Below are 22,919 nucleotides of genomic sequence, written 5' to 3'. Positions count from 1 at the left end.
TCTGAGCCACCAGGGAAGGTCAGCCACATTCAAAAAATAAAAAGTTGGTGAGGTTAATAACTTTATATTACACAATACATCCAGGGTATTAGCACTTCCGCACGTGGCACTTGCCATGTTTCTGGTGCTCAGTGGCCGCCATCCAGAGGTCTGGCACCGGCTGACAACCCGACAGTCAGTAGGGAGGGAGTGGGCTCCGCCTTCGGCAGTGACGATTAGAAGACGGGTTTGTGATCCCAAGGTGTCAAGCTTGGGATGCTGTAGTGGGACACAATGCCACAAACAAAAATAAGTCCACACGAGTCTGCACCTGTGGTGCAAGAAAAGACAGTGTTGCTCTTGTGGAAAGGATGATTTTTATTTCCATCCTAAGTGATTATCACATTATTATTTAAACACATTTGAAAAATCCTGAAATAATGTAAACTGAAGGCACAGAACAAATCAACACATTTAACTGAAGCTTGAGATGAGGGAATTCGAGTATTTTTTTTCAGTAACAATAAATTATGAACAAGTTTCCATCACCAAACATCATTCTGACCGAAAGCTCTGGTCTTTCATAATAAAACCAAATTAGCTTAAATTGATTTCAAGATTTCCACGGTAAAATAATATTGGAAAAAAGTCGCCTTTCAAAATACTCATCTGACCCCTGGGTCAAAAGTCGCCTTTCAAAATACTCATCTGACCCCTGGGTCCGCTGTAAGCCTTTTATTTATAACAAAGTGGTGGTCAGGATGTTTGCTGATGGACTGCCACTTGCCAAGGATGACACATTCTTATAAAATGTTTTAAAAAATAGCAAACTGGGCTACAAAATTCTGTTTGAGGAGCAGGGGAAAAAAAAACAAAAAAAAAAACCTTGTTCCATGTCAATCAGAGTAACAAAGCAGATAACAAGTAACAATACCAGACTGCTTCAGAAGCCAGTCACCATAGAATAGTGACACCCTGCAAGGGGCACTCCACTCCATCTTGGTTAACTACTGACCTTAGAGTGTCATAACAGTCATTGTTGCCATTTCTTATTTAGTAAAGAGATATGTTTAAAAAAACAATTTAAAAACTAACTGGAATAATCTCTGACACGCTACACAAACGATGCGATGGCGAGGTTTTAAAGTAACATGGTCATGCTTCATAATATACTGTAGTGTTCTGAAATACATTCTCTGATCATTAACACCGTTTATGACAGAGGGCACTTGTAAATTAGCTCAGATTCTGAACTAGGTTTATAAATGAAACTTTTCAAGTATGCATAATATCCATAAGGTGGAGACTCTCCTCTTATTCACGTCATGTGTTCTTCCAGTGGACAACTGTGATGATGACTAAAGGATAAACAAATGGGCTGGTCAGTTTTCAGAAACATGTCAAAAAACATGAGACAGTCTAGTGACTAAGGACTGATTGAAAAGCTGAAAAGTTTTTTAAAAATCTGGAGTAGGTGGTTTCAGACATTAATATCTTTCAGACTTTTTCCTGAAACAACTATGTGTATAAGTAAAGCAATAATGGGGGAAAATAAGGGCTTCTAAAACACTCAAGAGAATAAAATAAAAAAGGCCTATCTTCTACTTAGCTGTGATATATGAGTGTGCATTTAATAGCAATATGCCTTTATTTTTATCATCTAATTGCATAAATCACAAAAACATTCCCAGCCAAGTTTGCTGACAGAAGTATAATACAAACTCTAGAAAATGATTTTTAGCAGAAATTGCTTCAAAATTTTCCTACATAACAAAACATTCCTTTGGAAATGAAATCTTTTAGACTGTCAAGTAAATGCAGCTTTTACCATCTCTAGCACTAAACTATAATTACCTCCCAAATTCTTTTTCATTGGATAATATTATCTTTTATTCTGCAGTATTCTAATAATGGTACATTATTTTTTAAAAATACCTTTAGTGGTCTCAGACTTATGTCTTCATCTATGAGTACTGAGATGAAAGTAGATACAAAATAAGCCAGAAAAATGACCTTTTAAACAGTATTGTTTGAAATGTTGGCACAGATGAAAATGGGGAGCAGCTTCTCCACACTGAGCAGGCGGCCACTCACGGCACTGGCCACCCAAGTGACAGCCCACTTGGCCCGTCTCGGGCACATGGAACTCATTTTATGACTCAGTTACTTAAAACAGAGCTACTGTAAGCCGCCTGATGCAGCCTGCTGGCTCACAGTTTGGGCAGACTTCATTCTTTATTACAGCTCACATTCTGACAACTGAGAACCTGGATTCTGAAAATGTGACCCCACGAGGGTTAGGGGAAGACGCGTTCTGAGCTGAGAGAAATGTGACAAACTGAGGGGGAGGAGGCATTTAAATATTAATAACAAAAGGACAAGCCTGGTGGGTTTGGCCCTGTGTGTCCCAGCTGCGTCAGCAGGCCCTAACAGAAACTTGACAAAACCAAAGGGGTTTCTTCCCAAGACCTAAAAAAATAGGGAAGCTGTTCGACTTAACATCAAATTCAAAATCTACACGAGGCTGCCAGGCCAACAGATGACGGTCAGCGTGACTTTGTTTCTCTGCTCCTTCAGCATGGGGACCAGCGCCGAGTGGCTCATGCCCACGGTCGACAGGCCGTTCACAGCCACGATCATGTCTCCACATCTGGACAACGAGAGACAGAAACAGTCACCGTTTTCACGGTATCAGAAATGTTGTCCTGAGATTTGTTTGGTACACTTACCCATTAACTGTTGATGATCAGGCTATGTGACTTTCTTTGAGAAATATCTGGGTGATTTTTTAAGCCTATGTTGGCTTTCCCTTGTCAACCGGGGACACCCCCGTGCCAGCCTCTCCTGTAACTGGTGGATGATTTCAAAGGAAAGCAGAGTAATTTTCAGAGAAGCTTAAGCAATGTATAGTTAACAGAATAAATCTGCTGCCTCCTTTAAAAATACCACATGATAAATTTGGAGGGGGCTGCTATTTTCATGGTTGATTTTTTACAGTCCATTCGAGGCTTCAACTAAATGAGACCCACACCTCTTTCAGCCAAGGATGCTCACTGTCCTTCAGCTTAATTATCACAAATGGATGGTGAATCTGAAGACCTTTCTATCTTTTATAATTTTTAGTCTTTATTTTGAATATGAATATGTTACTTTCTTGTGATCTAGTTCAACTTCTTTTAGGAAGTGGAAGTTAATTAGTCTATAATTTACACGAGACCCAGACTGGCTGAACAGTTGGCTAAGAGAATGGTTATTTCATCCCAGCCTCCCACTCTTTGCTCCTGAAGTGATTTTTTCATCTCTACCAGGTGACAGTGGGATCTGGAGCACACTGACCCTGATGGATTTTCCTCGATATTCCCGAGCTGTTGCTCTGTGTTTGCAAAATGTAAATGCCCTGATTTGTGCAGCACTCTGACTAGGATGTCAGCATCTACTTTTTAAGAACTGTTTCTTGCATCCAAAACTAGGTCCTAAGAACTTACAGTCACCCGTCTCCTCTGTCTGTATAATCTCTTGATGGAATGCCTCTTTCTTCTCATGGTGCCTGAGCTCTGAGAAAGGTGGCACAGAGGCTGAGAGGGTACTTTTTGCCCAGTGGTGACAACAGCAGGGGCTGAATGGCCAAGACTCCTAGATTAACTGCTGTCAACGACTTCCAGCTATTTGACTATAGGCAGTTTTTTAACCTGAATCCTCAGTGTCTTGCTTATAAAATAGGAACACCAGCAGCACCTACCTCGCAGGCTGCTAAGAAGGTGCAGTAACCCATAGCCAGCACCTAGCACCACGCCTGGCACGCACATCATCCATCAATACTGATGAAACCTTTACTACGAATGCAAGGCCCCACGCTGCCTGCCAGGGATCTAACACAAAATGCAACAAAATCCCTCCCATGTGGACTTGCGTGAATTGAGCATTACGTTGACATAAGTGCTGTAGAGAAAAGTCACCTACTGACAGGACTGGACTCAGGTGCTCAGGGCAAGCTTTGGGTCATGATGTGTCCACATGACTCTGCGTTACTGTTAATCTCACAAGAGGCACTGACCTGTGGTACCAAGATGCTTCAGTCTGGATCAGGCCTGGCAGATCTGTCTCTGTAAAGGGCCAAATGGTAGGTAGACAGAGGGCCTGGGCTCTGTGAGTCACTGGTCTCGGGACTGGCCACTTGGCTCTGCCATCACATCTCAGAAGCAGCCCGGGGAGATAGGTAAACAAGGGAGCATGGGTATGTTCCAATAAAACTTTATTTACAAGGATGGACAACAGGCTGGACTTGGGAGCTGACCTTGTGTCCATCACAGTAAATGCAAATCACATCATTAAACACAATAAGACTCACTTTAATCTTCCGTCGTAATAAGCAGGGGTCCCCAGGACGATAGTTTTTATGAAAAAAGGCTGATTGGTATGGTTCTCTTCGTATCCACCGACGATACTAAAGCCCCAGCTTCCCAAGTAGCTTCTTCGCAAGACTATGTCATGGCAGCTATGAAGGGCACTGTCAACACAGAGACCAAGAAAAATTAGTGTGAGGGTTTTTTATAGCCTGTTCATCTTTGTTGTAACTCCACACCATGGTCCGTGCCTCCATTATGGATGGGGAGCAACATACAACATGCCAGAACAGAGCTGCTCATGTGCTCTGGTTTCTTAGCTCAATGAGAAGCACTTAACAGAACACTGACAGAAGTTACTTTGCACAAAGGAACGCTTGTGGTGTTACTACATCTCTGGTCATTAATGTGTAAAAAAGCTTCCAGTAGAGAGGAGTCCCATGCATTGGCCTAATGTTTTAGGACAGTACAGGTTATTTTCGTTATTCTGAATCTTCTGCAGAAGATAAAACAACGCAAACAAGCAGGTGTGTGTACATGCCAGCACACACAGTGGAAGAGCCCCCGCTCCCACCCCACCAGGGAAAGCAGAGCTGTTGCCCCAAATGACAGCCCTCTGACCCACGGTCATTGAATACTGGTTTGTATACAATAGAGATCTCTGGGAGTCTACAGAACAGTGGCTGTTTAGTGACAGGTATTCCTTTGACCTATACTAAACTAGGTTTTAGTATCCTGTGTTTCTTCTTTTATATTGGAGTATAGTTGATTTAGTTTCCCTGGTGGCTCAGCAGTAAAGAATCTGCCTGCCAGTCCAGGAGACGTGAGTTCGATTGCTGGGCTGGGAAGATCCCCTGGAGGAGGAAATGGCAATCCACTCCAGTATTCCTGCCTGAAGAATCCCACAGGCAGAGGAGCCTGGCAGGCTACATACAGTCCATGGGATCGCAAAGAGACAGACACAACTTAGTGACCAAACACCACCACAGCTGATTTATAACGTTGTTTTAGGTATACAGCTAAGAGATTCAGTTATATGTATCCATTCTGTTTCAGGGTGTTTTCCCATATAGGTTATTATAGAATATTGAGTACAGTTCCCTGTGCTATACAGTAGATCTTTATTGATTATCTGTTTTGTATAGAGTGATGTGTATGTTAATCCTAAACTAATTTATCCCTTGTTGCTATGTCTCCCCTTTGGTAACTAAGTTTATTTTTGAATGTCTGTGGGTCTGTCTTGTAAATAAGCTCATCTGTATCCTTTTCTTTTTAGATTCCACATGTAAGTGACATTATGTGATATTTCTCTTAGTCTGACTTCACTCAGTATGATAATCTCTAGGTCCGTCCATGTTTCAGCAAGTGGCATTTTGTTCTTGTTGTATGGCTGCGTAATAGTCCACTGTACTGTGTACCACATCTTCATTATCCGTTCCTCTGTGAGTGGACATGTAAGTTGCTTCCATGTCTTGGCTATGGTGAGAAGTGCTGTTGTCAACACAGGAGTGCATGTATCTTTCCGAATTATAGCTTTGTTTGGATATATCCCCCTAGCGGGATTGCTGGACCACATGGTAGCTGTTTTTAATTTCTTGAGGAACCTCCATACTGTTCTCCATAGGGGTTGCACCAGTTTATATTCCCACCAACAGTGTAGGAACTATCCTTCTCTCCACACACTCTCCAGCCTTTATTAGTAGACTGTTTGATGTTGGTCATTCTGACTGTGACGTGGTACCTCACTGTATCTTTATTTGCATTTCTCTAATAACTAGTGATGTTGAACATCTCTTCATGTACCTATTGGCCATCTGTATTTCTTCTTTGGAGAAATGTCTATTTAGATCTTCTGCCCACTTTTTAATTGGGTTGTCCTTTGTTGCTGTTGTTTCAGTGTATAAGCTGCTTATATCAATACATTTTAGAAATTAAACCTTTGTTGGTTACATGTTTGCCAATATTTTCTCCCATTCTGTAGGCTGTCTTTTTGTTTATGGCTTCCTTCACTATCCAAAAGCTTGTAGACTTGATTAGGTCCACTTATTTTTGTTTTTATTCCTATTGCCTTGGGAGACTGACCTAAGAAAACATTGGTATGATTATGTCAAAGCGTGTTTTGCTTATGTTCTCTTCTGAGTTTTATGGTGTCCTGTTTTAAGTCTTCAAGACATTTTGAGTTTGTTTTGTGTCTGGTGAGCGGATGTGTTCTAACTTCACTGATTTGTATGCAGCTGTCCAACTTTCCCAACAGTACTTGCTGAAGAGACTTTTCCTCATTGTATACTCTCGCCCCCTTGGTCGGAGGTTACCTGGTTGTAGGTGTGCAGGTTTATTTCGGGGCTCTGTTCTGCTCCATGACCCATGTCTGTTTTTGTACCACTACCATGCTATTTCGAGCACTGCAGCTTTGTAGTATTATCTGATGTCTGAAGGACTATGCCTCCTGCCTTGTTATTTTTCTTCAGTATTGCCTTAGCCAATTCTGGTATTTTATGGTTCTATGTGAATTTTAGGATTATTTGTTCTAATCCTATGAAAAAATGTCATGGGTAATTTGATAGGGATAGCATTAAATCTGAGATTGCTTTGGGTAGTATGGCCACTTAAACATTATTGACCAGAGACGTATTAATATGTCTTTTGTCACACAAAAGTATATTTGACCAGAGACATTTCAATATTCACTTAGATAACAAATTGCCAGCCACAAGTGGTGGTGGTGTTCAGCTGCCCAGCTGTGTCCAACTCTTTAAGACCCGTGGAGTGCAGCACACCAGGCCTCCCTGACCCTCACCTCTCCTTTAGTTTGCCCAAGTTCATGTCCATTGCATCAGTGATGCCATCCAGCCATCTCATCCACCGACGCCCTCTTTTCCTTCTGCCCTCAGTCTTTACCAGCATCAAGGACTTTCCCTGGAATTCCCTTGCTTTCTCGATGATCCAGCGAATTTGGCAATTTGTCTAGTTTTGGTATCAGAGTGATGGTGAATTCACAAAATGTCTTTGGGAATGTTCCTTCCTCTTCAGTGTTTCGGAAGAGTTTGAGAAGGTTTGGTTTAAATTCTTTTTTGTATATTTGGTGTGAAGCCATCTGGTCTTGGACATTTGTTTGTAGGGAGTGGGTGGGAGAATAGATACATGCATATATATGGGTGAGTAACTTTGCTGTGCACCTGAAGCCATCATAACATTCTTAATTGGCTATATATCAATATAAAGTAAAAAGTCTAAGATAGTAAAATTACAGATTCTATTTCACTTCTAGTAATCTAAAATTACCTATTTCTTCTTGATTCAATTTTGGTGGGCTGTGTTTCTAGAAACTTATCTGTTTCTTCTAGATTGTCAAATTTGTTGCCATTTAATTATTCATAGTATTCTCTCATGTTTTTTTGTATTTCTGTGGCATTGGTTGTTATGTCTCCTTTTACATTTCTTATTTTGGTTATTTGGGTTCTCTCTCTCTTTCCTTCCTGGTGAGCCTGGCCAGAGATCTGTCAATCTTGTTTATCCTTTCAAAGAACCAGTTCTTGGTGTTGATTTTTTCCTATTTTTTTAATCTCTGTTTTATTTCCACTCTGATCTTTTATTTCCTCCTTCTGCTAACTTTAGGTTTTGTTTGTTCTTTTTCTAATCTTTTCAAGTGGTAGGTTAGGTTATTTCAGATTTTTCTTGTTTTTTTTTGAGGAAGGTCTATATTGCTTTGAACTTCCCTATACTTTTGCTGCATTCCCAGATTTTGTATGACTGTGCTTTCCCTATCATTTGTCAAGGTATTTTTTTTTAAATTTCCTCTTTCATTTCCTTGTTGACCCATTGATTTTTTAGTAGCATGCTGTTTAGTTTCCATGTAATTGATTTTTCTTCTTTTTCTGTGGTTAATTTCTAGTTCTGTGCCATTGTGATCAGAAAAGATGCTTGATATAATTTCTATACTCTTAAATTTCTTGAGGCTTATTTTGTGCCCTTGTATGTGGTTAATTCCTAAAGAATGTGCCATGTGCATATGAAAAGAAAGTGTACTGTGGGGTTTTTTTTAATGTAATATCCTGAAAGTATAAATTAAGCCTGTTTTGTTGTATCATTTAGGATTTCTGTTGCCTTACTGATTTTCTGTCTAGAAGATCTGTCCATTGATGTCACTAGGGTGTCAAAGTCTCCTACTATTATTGTATACCCATCAGTTTCTCCCTTTATGTCTGCTAGTATTTGTTTTCTGTACTTGGATGCTCCTATATTAGATACATATATGTTGACGAGTATAAAATCCTGTTCTTGTATTGATCCTTTTATCATTATATAGTGTCCGTCTTTATCTTTCTTTGTAGCCTTTAAAGTCTATTTTGTCTGAGTACTACAGCCCTCACTTTCTTGTGATTTGCTGCATGAAATGTTTTTTCCAGCACCTCACTTTTAATCTATGTGTCCTCTGCCCTAAAGTGGGTCTCTTACAGGCAGTATATTATAGGCTTCTTTTTTTTTTTTTAATCCAGCTACTACTCTGTTTTGACTAGAACATTTAGTCCACTGATGTTAAAGGTAATTTACTAAGATATGTATTTTGTTGTTAAATTGCTCATTCATGTCCGACTCTTTGCTATACCATGGACTGCAACACACCAGGTTTCCTGTCCTTCACTATCTCCCAGAGTTTGCTCAAACTCATGTCCATTGAATCAGTGATGCTATCTAACCATCTTATCCTCTTTTGCCCCCTTCTCCTCCTGCCTTCAATCTTTCCCAGCATCAGGGCCTTTTCCAATGAGTTGGCTCTCACTGGAAATTTTACAGTTTGTTGTGATCGACACAAAGACTTTAGGGTAGTCAATGAAGCAGAAGTAGATTTTTTTTTTTTTCTGGAATTCCCTTGCTTTTTCTGTAATCCAACAAATGATGGCAATCTGATCTCTAGTTCCTCTGCCTTTTCTAAATCTAGCTTGTACATCTGGAAGTTCCTGGTTCACCTACTGTTGAAGCCTAGCTTGAAGGATTTTGAGTATTACTTTGCTAGCATGTGAAATGAATACAACTGTGTGGTAGTTTGAACATTCTTTGGCATTGCCCTTCTTTGGGACTGGAAGGAAAATTGACCTTTTCCAGTCCTGTGGTCATTGCTGAGTTTTCCAAATTTGTTGGCATATTAAATACAGCACTTTAACAGCATCATTTTTAAGGGTTTGAAATAGCTCAGCTAGAATTCCATCACCTCCACTAGCTTTGTTCTTAGTAATGCTTACTAAGGTCCACTTGACTTCATATTCCAGGATGTCTGGTTCTAGGTGAGTGATCACACCATCATGGTTATTTGGGTCATTATGATCTTTTTGTACAGTTCTTCTATGTATTCTTGCCACCTCTTCCTAGTATTTTCTGCTTCTGTTAGGTCCATACCGTTTCTGTCCTTTATTGTGCCCATCTTTGGTCAAAATATTCCCTTGATAGTTCCAATTTTCCTGAAGAGATCTCTAGCCTTTCCCTTTCTATTATTTTTCTCTATTTCTTTGCAAAGTTCACTTAAGATTTTCTTATCTCTCGTTATTCTCTGGAACTCTGCATTCAGATGGGTCTATCTTTCTTTTTCTCTTTTGTCTTTCGCTTCTCTTCTTTTCTCAGCTATCTGTAAACCCCCCTCAAACAACCATTTTAGCTTTTTGCATTTCTTTTTCTTGGGAATGGTTTTGATCACTGCCTCCTATACAATGTTATGAACCTCTGTCCATAGCTCTTCAGGCACTGTCTATTAGATCTAATCCCTTGAATCTATTTGTCACTTCCACTGTATAATCATAAGGGATTTGATTTAGGTCATCCCTGAATGGCCTAGTGGTTTTCCCTACTTTCTTTAATTTAAACCTGAATTTGTCAATAAGGAATTTATGATCTGAACCACAGTAAGCTCCTGGTCTTGTTTTTGCTGACTCTACAGAGCTTCTCCATCTTTGGCTGCAAAGACTATAATCAATCTGATTTCGGTATTGACTATCTGGTGATGTCCATGTGTAGAGTCATCTCTTGTGTAGATGGAAGAGGGTGTTTGCCATGACCAGTGTATTCTCTTGGCAAAACTCTGTTAGCCTTTGCCCTGCTTCATTTTTCACTCCAAGGCCAAACTTGCCTATTACTCCAGGCATCCCCTGACTTCCCACTTTTGCATTCCAATCTCCTCTGATGAAAAAGATCATTTTTTGTTTTTTTGGTGTTAGTTCTAAAAGGTCATTATAGAACCGTCCAAGTTCAAGTTCAGCTTTTTTGACATTAGTGGTTGGGGCACAGACTGAGATTACTGTGATACTGAATGGTTTGCCTTGGAAACGAGCAGAGGTCATTCTGTTGTTTTTGAGATTGCACCCAAGTACTGCATTTTGGACTCTTTCGTTGACTATGACAGCTACTCCATTTCTTCTAAGGGATTCTTGTCAACAGTAGTAGACATAATATTTGTTGTAGTATATATGTATTTGTTGTCATTTTAAACTTTGTTTTCCCATTGATTTTATATTTCTTCTTTGTCCCTTGTTTTTTCTTTTTGTTTTTCCTTTTGTGGTTTGATTTTCTTCTGTATTATACTAACAGTCTCTTCTTTCTGGTTTCTGTGAATCTATTTTATATTTTTGATTTGTGGTTATCTTGTTTTTCAAGTATGTTACCCACTTCCTATATCTATTTGCCTTTTTAGAGGGGAAAAAAAAAAATCTACATTTAATTACTCTCCTCCCCCACATTTTATATAATTTTGATGACCTCTTTTACATCTTTATGTTCATTCTTTTGTTGTTCAGTGTGGTTATCACTTTCATGGAAATATTTTTTATTTTTTTTAACATATTATCAACTGGGAGGGGGGTGCTCTTTGCAGAAATTTAACACCTGTGCTGGCAATTTGTTATGTAAGTGAATATTGAAACCTGCATTTGAGTAAATTCAAATCATATCAGCAACTTTTTTTTGCACTTAATGTATTTATTTGAAACTTTGTACATGTCTTACTGTAAAGCATTCTAGTATTTCATTAAAGCGTGGCAGGCAGTGTGGCGGGTTCCTCTGTTCAGGGGATCACAACATCTACTACAAAAACATAGTGTTTCACTGTGCTTTCCCCTGGAAGAGCAGATGCTACACTTTCTGGTGGCTTTTTTTTTTTTTTTTCAGTCCTATGGGTGGTATTTCCTCTAGAATATGTTCTTTTATCTTCCATGATAGTAAACAAAGTGGATCTCTGAGGGGGGTTCTTTTAGAAACACAAAATTTCGTGATGCATCAGTTCTGAAAGGATCTGCTTGCCAATTCAGGAGACATAAGAGGAGTGGGTTTGATCTTTGGGTCAGGAAGATCCCTTGGAGAAGGAATGGCAACCCACTCCAATAAAGTTGCCTGGAAAATTCCATGGACAGAGAAGCGTTGCAGGCTACAGTCCAGGGTGAGCACATTAATTGCATTACTCTCTAAAAACATGTGTCTCTGGTCAATGATATGTTAATCTGTGTACTGGCTTATATAAGTGATTTATTTTCCATTTATGATTTTCTCTTTCCTGTAGATTGTTACTATTTTTTTTCCTATTTAGAGAAGACCTTTCGATCTTTCCTTTCAGATATGTTTTCAGTTTAATTCAGTCACACAGTAATGTCCAACTCTTTGCAACCCCATGGACTGCAGCATGCCAGGCTTCCCTGTCCATCACCAACTCCTGGAGCTTGCTCAAACTCATGTCCATCGAGTCAGTGATGTCATCCAACCATCTCATCCTCTGTCGTCACCGTCTCCTCCTGCATTTGATCTTTCCCAGCATCAGAGTCTTTTCCAATGAATCAGTTCTTTGCATCAGGTGGCCAAAGTATTGGAGTTTCGGATATGTTTAGTATTGCAGTGTTCTTTAGTTTTTGCTTGTATGATAAATTCTTTCTCTCCTTCTGTTCTAAATGATAATCTTCCTGGGGAGAGCATCCTGGATGGTATAGTTTTCTCTTTCCAGGACTTTTGAATTTATCTCACCATTCCCTTGCCTGCTGCCATTTCTGCAGAGAAGTCAGTTGATAGCCTTGTGGGGGTTTCCCTTGTAATCAACTTTTTCTCTTGCTGCCTTTAGGACCCAATCTTTAACTTCTGTCATTTGTATTCTACTACGTCTTGGTGTAGGTAGGTCTGTTTGGGTTTAGATTGTTTGCAACCCTCTGTGATCCCTGAACCTGAGTATGTTTCCTTCTTTAGGTTTGGGATATTTTCAGCCATAATTTCTTCAAATACATTTTGATCTCATCTTCTTTCTTCCCCTACCAGAGTCCCTACTATGAGTAGACTGGCACACTTTATATTACCCCATGGCACTCTTATATTGCTTTCACTCCCCCCCCCCCACTTGGCTCTCTGCCGTCCCGACTGGGTGATTTTCATTATTCTTTCTTCCAGGCCATTTATTCATTCTTCTGCATTATTCATTCTGCTATTCATTGCCTTCAGCTCAGCTTTTGTCTCTGCAAATGAGCTTTCTTATTTTTCTTGGTTTTTCTTTATATTTCTAGTTCATTTTTACAGTACTCTGCATTTCTGTCCATAGCCTTTCTTAATTCCTTCAATATTTTCATCACCTCCTTTTTAAAACTGGTGTCTATTAGACTGAAGAGGTCTTTCATTGTTTGTTTTTTCAGGGGAATTCTCTTGGCCTTTTAATGGGAAATGGTTCCTCTGCTTTATTTTACTTCTATTTCTCTCATTCTGAGTTTAGGAGAAACTGTGGTCTTGGGGGCTACTTATATGAGGGGGCATCCCTGTGTCACTTGTGAAGGTTTAATATATTTGGTGCGAGGGCTGTCTTTAGCATGGATGCCTGCTGCCTCTCCTCAGTGTGTGCCAGTCATGTCCCTTGATGGGGGTGTGCAGATGCAGTGGCTGGCCTGCTCCTGGAGTTTCTGGTGGCAGGGGTGGTTTGGGCACACCCCCAGAGCACACAGTGGGCATGGAGGCAGCTCGAGACCACTCCTGGAATCCCAGGGGAGCAGCGATGGTGGTTTGTGACTGTTTCTGGCATCTGGGCAGGTGGTGGCAGCAGTGGCTCATATGATGGTGTCTTGCGACCATGCCTGGAGTCCGAGAGGGAGATGGCAGCAGCTGTGATCCTCCTGGTGTCTGGGCAGGCAGCAGAGGTGGCTCATGGCGGCTCCTGGATCCTGTGCAGGCTGTGTCCTGCCCTCTGTGCATGTGCATATGGGAAAAACGGTGGGTCCTGACCCTCGCCTTGCACATCCCCAGACACTGGCACCTGGTCTCAAGGGTGGCCAGACATCCTCTGTGTACACCCTCTGCAGTTGCAGCAGATACCCATCACTCCCTGGCTGTTTCTGCACAGCCAACCCCAGTCCTTCCTCTCCCGGGTCTCATTTCTGAAGCCCAAGATTCTCTTGCCCTTTCAGCTGTCTGAGGTCGTCTGCCAGCATCTAGCAGGCACTCTGTGAGACTCATTCCATGCACAGATGCATTTTTGATGCTTTTGTGGGAGAAGGTGAACTTCAGGTCCTTCTACTCCACCATCCTGACCACTTATCTGTTTTTCCTTCTCAGGATTGCTCTGGCTATTTGAGGCCTTTGTGTTTCCATACGAATTTTAAAACTTTTTGTTCTAATTCTGTGAAAAATGCCATTGATAGACACTGCATTGAATCTGTTGATTGCCTTGTACTATATTGTATATTTCTCACCTAAAATCTTTGTTACTGTTCCTGGCACATCAGAAAATGCTCTGAACACAGGAAGAAGTGCTGACCGCAAAACTAGCCTGGGATAACACAAAAGGAGAGCTACAAGTAGCAGGGGTGTTTCTCCAGGACTTCACTGGTCCTGTCCTGTCCAGAGGCAGAGGTGGGGAGTACCTGTGCGGAACTGCTCAGCATGAGGGTGCAACTTCACACAAAGACTTTTGGGATGAGCGTTTATAATCAGTTACGCTCCTTCTCAGGGCCAACACCTCACAACTTAGATGGCATGTCTGCAGGAATTGAAAAGCAAGCATTTATAGCTATGTTGACTTTTTAATGGGGGAAAAGATCACTTCTGGTACTTGGAATAAACCTATAAAGCAGTTAATCATCTCTGTTGTAAAAAAAAAAAAAATCTCTCTCCACAAGAGCCCTATAGGTCCCTGTAACAGTAATTCTATTACAATTTTGGGCCTTCTTTTTTTCCCCTTCTTATCCTTTTAACCAAGAGGACAAGTCAGAAAATTAACAAAGTTCAATAACGTTCTTGCTTTTTTCTGTTATTCTTTATGTGAAAATACTTTATAAACTGTACAGCACCATATAAGTGCTAATTATTAGTGATTTATTCCAAATGAAACCAGATGGCTCAGAAACTGGTACATTCTTACTACTTAACGAATCGATCATTTTCACACTGGGTTAAAAGAATGTTCTGTCATAGTTCAGTTTCAGTATTCTTCTCTATAGTAAGAACCTAAACTGAGCTGGAAACAAAGATGATAATGTAATGGGCATCCTCCCTACCTCAGTACCAAGCCACACAGCCATGGTCTGGAGGTCCCAAACGTCTCATGACCAGACACTAACCAGCTGCAGAATGTCCTGGCTGATCAGCTGGTCAAAAGCCGTGACCTCTTTGTAACAGGGGTTAAGAGCACGTACTTGTGAACATCAGTGATTTGGCCTACAGACTCTCTATGTCTAATAAAAACTGTTTTACATTCCTTTTAAGGAAGAGTTAAAAGGATTAAGAAAGGGCTTTTAGAACAGCTCTGGGACAGGAAGACACTTTGACCTGGTTTTCCCAGTGGAGAATATACCTGAGTCCCAGCATATGTCAGAGTGAAGGTAAAGGACAGTCCTCTGAGCAAGGAGAATGAACGCCCACTCTCACGGCGGCCCACATGGGAGCCTCTAGTAGCACGTGTCAGCACCTCCCAGCAGCGTGTCAGAGTGAAGGCTGGTAAAGGAGAGTCTTCTGAGCAGGAGACTGAATGCCCACTCTCACAGCGGCCCACGTGGGAGCCTCTAGTAGGGGTCATTTTTATAAGCATATGTAAATCTCTTCAGCTTAGTTCTTATTGTTAAATTTACCTTTTTTGACTATAATAACCTAAGAAAAACTGGGGGCTTCCCAGGTGGTTCAGTGGTAAAGTATCTGCCTACCCATGCAGGAGACATGTGTTTGTTCCCAGGGTCGAGAAGTTCCCCTGGAGAAGGAAACAGCAACCCACTCCATTATTCTTGCCTGGGAAATCCCATGGACAGAGGAGCCTGGTCTACAACCAATGGGGTCACAAAGTGTCCCACACAACTTTGCGACTGAGCACGAGCACGAAGGAAAACTGACCTGATTTGAAGTTGCTGCTGCTGCAACTTCAGTCGCTTCAGTCGTGTCCGACTCTGTGCGACCCCATAGGTGGCAGCCCACCAGGCTCCTCCGTCCCTGGGATTCTCCAGGCAAGAATACTGGAGTGGGTTGCCATTTCCTTCTTCAACACATGCATGTGACCCCATAGATGGCAGCCCACCAGGCTCCTCCATCCCTGGGATTCTCCAGGCAAAAATACTGGAGTGGGTTGCCATTCTCTTCTCCAATGCATGCAGGCATGCTAAGTCGCTTTAGTTGTATCTGACTCTGTGAGACCCCATAGATGGCAGCCCTCCAGGCTCCTCTGTCCACAGGATTCTCTAGACAAGAACACTGGAGTGGTTTGTTACTTTTATCTAACCAAAGCCTCTTTCCTTCCTCATTAACTTGCTGTGCTACACCCTGATAAAGGCTGTAATGATAATTTTCCATAAAACAACAGAAAAGCCTCAGCACCTGGGCAGCCCAAGCCACATGACCCACGACGGGGACCAGCTGGCGTCGTACTCGTTCTCACTGACGGCGCTGAGCGGCTCGTCCGGGCCCTGGGTAGCCTCCTCCACCACCTGCACCTCCAGCGCTTTCAGGGCCACTGTGGGGGATGTGGCACTGGCCTTCAACATAGCCACAGCCTCACTGTGGCTTAAATTGGTCAAATCAATGCCATTGATGTTCAACAAGATGTCACCTGTTCAAATGAAGAAACAAGGAAAATGAGTTACCAAGTGGTTACTTCCCTATGAATCCTACTATCTGTAAACTAATCAAAGGTTAGGTCCAAAATCTCCAATGAGATAAAAGACCATTTTTCTCTTTATAATTCTAGAATACTGAGGAAAAATCCAGTTCACAGAGAATACTCCCAAACAATTCAAAAAAATTTTTTAAAGGTAGTAATATTCAGGAAAAGTTGTGGCTGTGGGATTCAGTTGGGTTCACATTGTCAGCCCTGGTGTAGCAGCGGACAGGCCCTGGACAACTGTCATTTCTCTATCTACAGTTCCTTCCAATTAAGAAAATGATTTGATCTTTTGCCCTTAGAAATGGATTTTTAATACATTCTAGTTTATATTTATACAGTTTTATACATCTAGACACCTCTACATAGCTCACACAGTGCAAACTTATCAGAGTATGTACAGAGGGTATCCTTAGGCCAACATGAACGAAATTCATTATTCGAATGTGTCCTGCTTGAGGAAGAAAAACAGTGTCTGTTGCTACACTGAGTAATATAATGAAAAAGAGCAATGCAGCTTTTATAAAAGGTTAGGAAGGAAAGGATTAGTTTTATAAGAAGCACAAACATTTGTACTAAGAAAGTCCACAGTAATCCTCTCCCAATTCATCATTTTTTAGATTATTAAAGCAAAACATTCTCTTTGTAGAAAATTTAAAATATATATATATATATAAACAGATAAAATTACCTCAAATTCCTCAACAGAATGAATAACTTTAAAAAGACAGCCTTATAAAGATATAATTCATATACCATTCAATTAAAGTCTGTAACTTCACGGTCTTATGGTCAGAGATGTACAACAATCACATGTCATTTTGAGAACATTTTATTACCACCTCCAAAACCTCATAACACTAGTCTTAAACAACTACTAATCTATTTTCTATCTCTAAAGATAGATATGTAGACATATAGATATAATTTGGATATTTCATATATATGGAATCATGTAGTCTTTTGTGACTGGCTTCTTTTACTTAGCATGTTTCCAAGATTCATTTCTACTATACAATAGAATGTGGGAATACGTCATTCTTTTTTATGGCTAATTAATATTCCATTGTATGGATGAATCACATTCTCTTCATCCATTCACCAGTAAATGGACATTTGGGATGTTTTTCCTTTTTGGCTATTATGGAAAGTGCTGCTATAAACCTTCATGGACACGTTTTTTGTGAACATATGTTTTCTTCTAGGAATGGAATTGCTGGGTCATATGATAACTGTTTAACTTTTGAAAAAACTGCTTAACTGTTTAACAAAACAATCGTACCATTCTGTATTCTTCCTGGCAAATTAGAAGTCAGTTTCTTTTCATCCTTGCCAATGTTTGTTATTGTCTTTTTAAACTATATTCATCCTAGTGATGAATTTGCATTTCCCTAATAACTAGTGTCACTGAGCATCTTTTCAAATGATTATTGGCCATTTGTGTGTCTTCTTGGGAGTAATGACTATTCAGATCCTTTACCCATTTTAATATTTGTTTATCTCTTATTATTGAGTTATAAGGGTTCTGTAAGTACTCTAGATACAAGCCCTTCATCAGATACATGATTTATAGATATTTTCTCCGATTCTATGGGTTGTTTTTTCACTTTAATGATGCATCCTTTGCAGCACAAAAATCTGTGATTTTGATAAAGTTCAGTTTACTGTTTTAGATTTTTAGTTGATTTACTATGTCATGTTAATTTCAGGTGTACAGCAGTGATTCAGTTTTATATATACATATAAATACATAGATCTTGAGCATCTTTTCACATGCCTTTTGGCCATCTAATGTCTTCTTTGGAGAAATATCTGTTTAGATCGTTTGCCTGTTTTTTGATTGTTTTGTTGTTTTGTTTTTGATATCTGAGCTGTTTGTATATTTTGGAGATTAACCCCTTGTTGGCTGCATTGTTTGCAAATATTTCCTCCCATTCTGTAGGTAGTCTGTTTGGTTTCCTTTGCTGTGCAAATCTTTTAAATTTAATTAGATCTCAATTGTTTTTTGTTTTTATTACCATTACTGCAGGAGACAGATCCAGACATTGCTTCAGTTTTCATCAGTGTTCTGCCTATGTTTTCCTCTAGGAGTTTTATAGTATCCAGTCTTACATTTAGTCTTTAACTCATTTTGAGTTTATTTCTATATATAGTGTTAGAGAATGTTCTCAATTCATTCTTTTACATGTAGCTGTCCAGTTTTCCAAGCACCACTTACTGATGAGACTGTCTTTTCTCCAGTGTATATTTTTCCCTTCTTTGTAACTGACTGTAGGTGTGTAATTAATTGACTGTAGCATTTATTTCTGGGCTGTCCTGTTTCATTGATCTATATTTCTCTTCTGTGCCAGTGTCATGCTGTTTTGATTACTGTACCTTTGTAGTATTGTCTGAGTTCAGGCAGCCTGATTCCTCCAGCTCTGCTTTTTTCTCAAGGTTGCTTTAGCTATTCCAGATATTTTATGTTTCCAAATTTTTACAGTTTTTTTGTTCTAGTTCTGTGAAAAATGCCATTGGTAATCTGATAGGAATTGCACTGAATCTGAAAATAAATAAACTCCTTTATTTTGACAATATTGATTCTTCCAAATCAAAGAACATGGTATCCATCTCTCCATCTGTCTCATTTTTTATTTCTGTCATCAGCATCTTATGGCTTTTAGAGTACAGGGTTTTTGCCTCCTTGAACAGTGAAAGTGTTATTCACTCAGTTGTGTCTGACTCTTTATGATCCCATGGACTGTAGCGTGCCAACCTTCTCTGTCCATGTGATTTCCCAAGCAAGAATACTGGAGTGGGTTGCCATTCCCTTCTCCAGGGGATCTTCCCAACCCAGGGATTGAACCCTGGCCTCCTGCATTGCAGGAAGATTCTTTACTGTCTGAGCCACCAGGGAAACTTGTAAGGTAGGTTTATTCTTGGGTATTTTATTCTTTTTGATGTGATGGTAAATGGGATTTTCCCCTCTTTTTGTCTTTCATTGTTAGTGTATAGAATTGCAACAGATTTCTACGCACTAATTTTGTATCCTGCTACTCTACTGAATTCACTGAAAACTACTCCAGTAGTTTTCTGGTAGCATGTTTAGGACTTTATAAATATTAATATGTCATCTGCAAAAAGTGACAGTTTTACTTCTTTTCCAATTTAGAGTCCTTCTATCAGACTGTTGTAGCCTGGATTTTCAAAACTATATTCAATAAAAATGCTAAGAGTGGACAACCATGTCTTGTTCCTAATTTTAGACAGAATGCTTCCAGCTTTTCACCACTGAATCTGTTAGCTCTGGGTCTGTCACATATGGTCTTTATTATGTTGAGGGAGGTTCCCCCTATGCTCATTTTCTGGAAAGTTTTTTTTTTATCATAAATCGACGTTACATTTTGTCAAAAGTTTGTTCTACATTTATTGAGATGATCATATAGTTTCTATCGTTCAATTTGTTAATGCGTATCACCCTGACTGATTTGCAGATATTGAAAAATCCTTGTACCCCTGGTATAAATCTCACTTGATCATGGTATACGATCCTTTAAATGTATTGTTGGGTTCAAATTGCTAGTATTTTGTTGAGGACTTTTGAGTCTATGTTCATTAGTGACACTGGTCTGTAATTTTTATTTTTTTGTGGTATTTTTGTCTAGTTTTAGTATCAGGGTGACAGCGGCTATACTGAGTTTGGGAGTGTTTCTTCCTCTGCAGTTATTTGTAATAATTTCTGAAGAACAGGTCCTAACTCTTGTCTAAATGTTTGACAGAATTCTCCTATGAAGTCACTTGGTAACAGACTTTTATTTATTGGGAGTTTTTTTCTGACATTCAATTTTAATACCTGTAATCAGTCTGTTCATATTTTCTATATCACCCTGGTTCAGTCACAGGAAATTGTAATTCTCTTAAGAATTTGTCCATTTCTCCTAGGTTGTCCATCTTATTGGCTTATAGTTGCTAGTGTACTCTCTAAAGTCCTTTGTATTTGTATATCTGTGGTGTTGGCTGTTAACGTCTTTCTCATTTCTAATTTTACTGATTTAGGCCCTCTCCATTTTTTCCTGCTGAGCCTGGAAAAAAGTTTATCAATTTTGTTCATATTTTCAAAGAACAAGCTTTTAGTTTCATTGATCTTTTCTACTGTTTTTGTTTTTACTGCTTGTGTTTTTGGTATCATATCTAAGATAACCATTGATTAATCTATTGCCTAATCAAAGCCATGAGGATTTACATTTGGTTTTCCTCTAAAAGTTTACCTCTTACATTTAGGTCTTGGATCAGTTAATTTTTATATATGGTGTAAGGTAGGGCTCCAACTTCACTTTTGGAAAATAGCTTTTAAGGTTTACTTTTCCATATGAAACAAACCAAATATATTGAGAATGCTATTTTTACAACTACCACCCCCCCATACAAATTATATAGTATTGACTGTTTAGTTGCTAAGTCATGTTGAAATCTTGTGACCCCCGTGGACTATAGGCTCCTTCTGTCTATGGGATTTCCCAGGCAAGAAAACAGGAGTGGGTTACCATTTCCTTCTCTAGTAGTATTGATAGGAGTTGTGAAATTGTTAATGAATTAATCCCTAAAACCACTACCTTTTTACTAAGTTTATCTTCTGCTCAACCTCTTCTGTGAGCTTCCTCCTACTTAGACACTTTAATAGTCAGAAGTGTATTTCTGCTGGCAGTTAGTAAAATCAAGAGAGATAATCTTTCCAAGTATCTAGTCTGCCATAATGCTGGGAACATAAACCTCTTAGAGGATCTTTTCCAACATAAAAGTAACCCAACAGTCTGAGTAACAGTTAGAAAGTAACAGAACCATTATTAAGCTCCAGCAATTTCCCTTTACTTAGGAATTTTCCTAACCTTATAGAGGCTTTATGCTTCCATATGTAAAGCAGTGGTCCCCAGTCTTTCTGGCACCAGGGACCAGTTTCACGCAAGACAATTTTTCCACTGGGATTGGGGGCGGGGGATGATTCAAGCACATTACATTTACTATGCACTTTATTTCTATTATTACATCAGTTCCATCTCAGATCATCAGGCATTAGATCCCAGAGCTCAGGATTCTTGATGCAAGGGATATTTTAAGAAGCTATGCTTAATAGTAAACTTTGTTAGATATTCTTATTTGTAAGAATGCGAGCTGAATTTGAGAGATGTGGTGAAACTGTCCAAGCCCCTAGCTTACCTCTCTTGATTCTGCCATCACGTGCAAGGCAGCCATGAGGTGGAACACTGGTCACAAAGATAGGCAGCTCCCCACTCTTACTTCCTCGGCCTCCAGCTACTGTCATCCCAAGCGACTCATGTGGTTCTTTCTTTATAGTAATGTGTTTTTCTTGGCATGTAACACACTGGGCAATATCCTAAATGTGAGAAGAAAAACTTATTGGATAATGAATAATATAAATAGGCAAAGTAAAGACAGCTGAAGTAGAAACTTACATGGCAATTATAAAGGCATTAAAAAAAATCACTATAGAATTGAAAGTAATACACAGTTCTTCACAGGCACAGGAACCCTGTGGATCACAACAGCAAACTCTGGACTACTGTCTCTTCACATGACTACATGTAACTGAAACACTCAGGGCTGCTGACACAGGCAAGTCCAAGTAAAACAAGCTCATCATTTGTATATAGTTACCATGAGCTCCCAGATTGGATCAATCTACAAAAGTAAATAATGCACTTGAATTTTAAGATCCTGAAGAGAAGCCAATTAATTTTACTTCCATTTTTCTCTTATATTCTTCGAGAGAAAAGTTGACAGTAGTATTAAAGTATGGATTTTACTAACTGCCAAAAACAAAAAAGCTACATACTTATCTTCTGATTCTGACTTACAAAGGTTATCAGAGCACTCAGTCATGAAGCAGATGCAAATCTACCTTCAAATGTTTTACGAAAAACTAAAAGGATATAAAATAATTGAATTTTTGAAGTTAATGACAGGGAAATAAATCCCCAACAAACTATATTCTCAAGGAAAAGCTATTTTTATTGACATCTGTTACTGTTACTTATTACTGAGATATTCTTAATAACCAGTTTTCTTTTGAAAATAGAATTCAATAAAATCAAGGTACATATATAATAGGAATATTAAAACAATACTGAAGGCTTACTATGTGCAAAGCTCATGGCTTTTATGCATTATTTTTAAAGTTTACTTGTTTTTGGCTGTGCTGGGTCTTCACTGCTACACAGGCTTTTCTTTAGTTGTGGCAAGTGGGGGCTACTCTTCATTATGGTGCAGGAGCTTCTCATTGTGGGGGTTTCTCTTGTTGCAGAGCACAGGCTCAACAGCTGTGGTACACAGGCTTAGTGGCACATGGGATTTTCTCAGATCAGGGATCAAACCCGTGTCTCCTGCATTAGCAGGCAGATTCTTTACCACTGAGCCAGCAGGGGAGCACTATGTACATTATTTAATTTAATCCTCACTGTGGTCTTCAAAATAAGTGTACTATTGGCGCCCCCCTTTTATAGATGAGGAAAGCTCAG

General features: G+C 39.6%; 1 protein-coding gene across 3 annotated transcripts in view; it reads right to left on the bottom strand.

Annotated features, from left to right (window-relative positions):
- Nucleotides 1-337: 337 nt before the first annotated feature.
- The window catches only part of LNX2 (ligand of numb-protein X 2), an 88,633-nt gene continuing 66,051 nt past the window's right edge, over nucleotides 338-22,919 (bottom strand). For all 3 annotated transcript variants that reach the window (XM_027973639.2, XM_060394076.1, XM_060394077.1), the window contains 4 exons: nucleotides 21,601-21,778; nucleotides 16,125-16,356; nucleotides 4,328-4,486; nucleotides 338-2,629 (listed from right to left, as the gene is read on the bottom strand). In XM_027973639.2, the coding sequence (XP_027829440.1) occupies nucleotides 2,494-2,629; nucleotides 4,328-4,486; nucleotides 16,125-16,356; nucleotides 21,601-21,778 (705 nt within the window). In that variant the 3' untranslated portion in view covers nucleotides 338-2,493. The remainder of the gene's footprint in view (nucleotides 2,630-4,327; nucleotides 4,487-16,124; nucleotides 16,357-21,600; nucleotides 21,779-22,919) is intronic.

This window comes from Ovis aries, chromosome 10 (genome assembly GCF_016772045.2).
Source record: "Ovis aries strain OAR_USU_Benz2616 breed Rambouillet chromosome 10, ARS-UI_Ramb_v3.0, whole genome shotgun sequence".
Classification (NCBI taxonomy): Eukaryota; Metazoa; Chordata; class Mammalia; order Artiodactyla; family Bovidae; genus Ovis; species Ovis aries.
The sequence above is the reverse complement of the archived record's forward strand: the minus strand, read 5'-3'. Positions and strand labels throughout refer to the sequence as shown.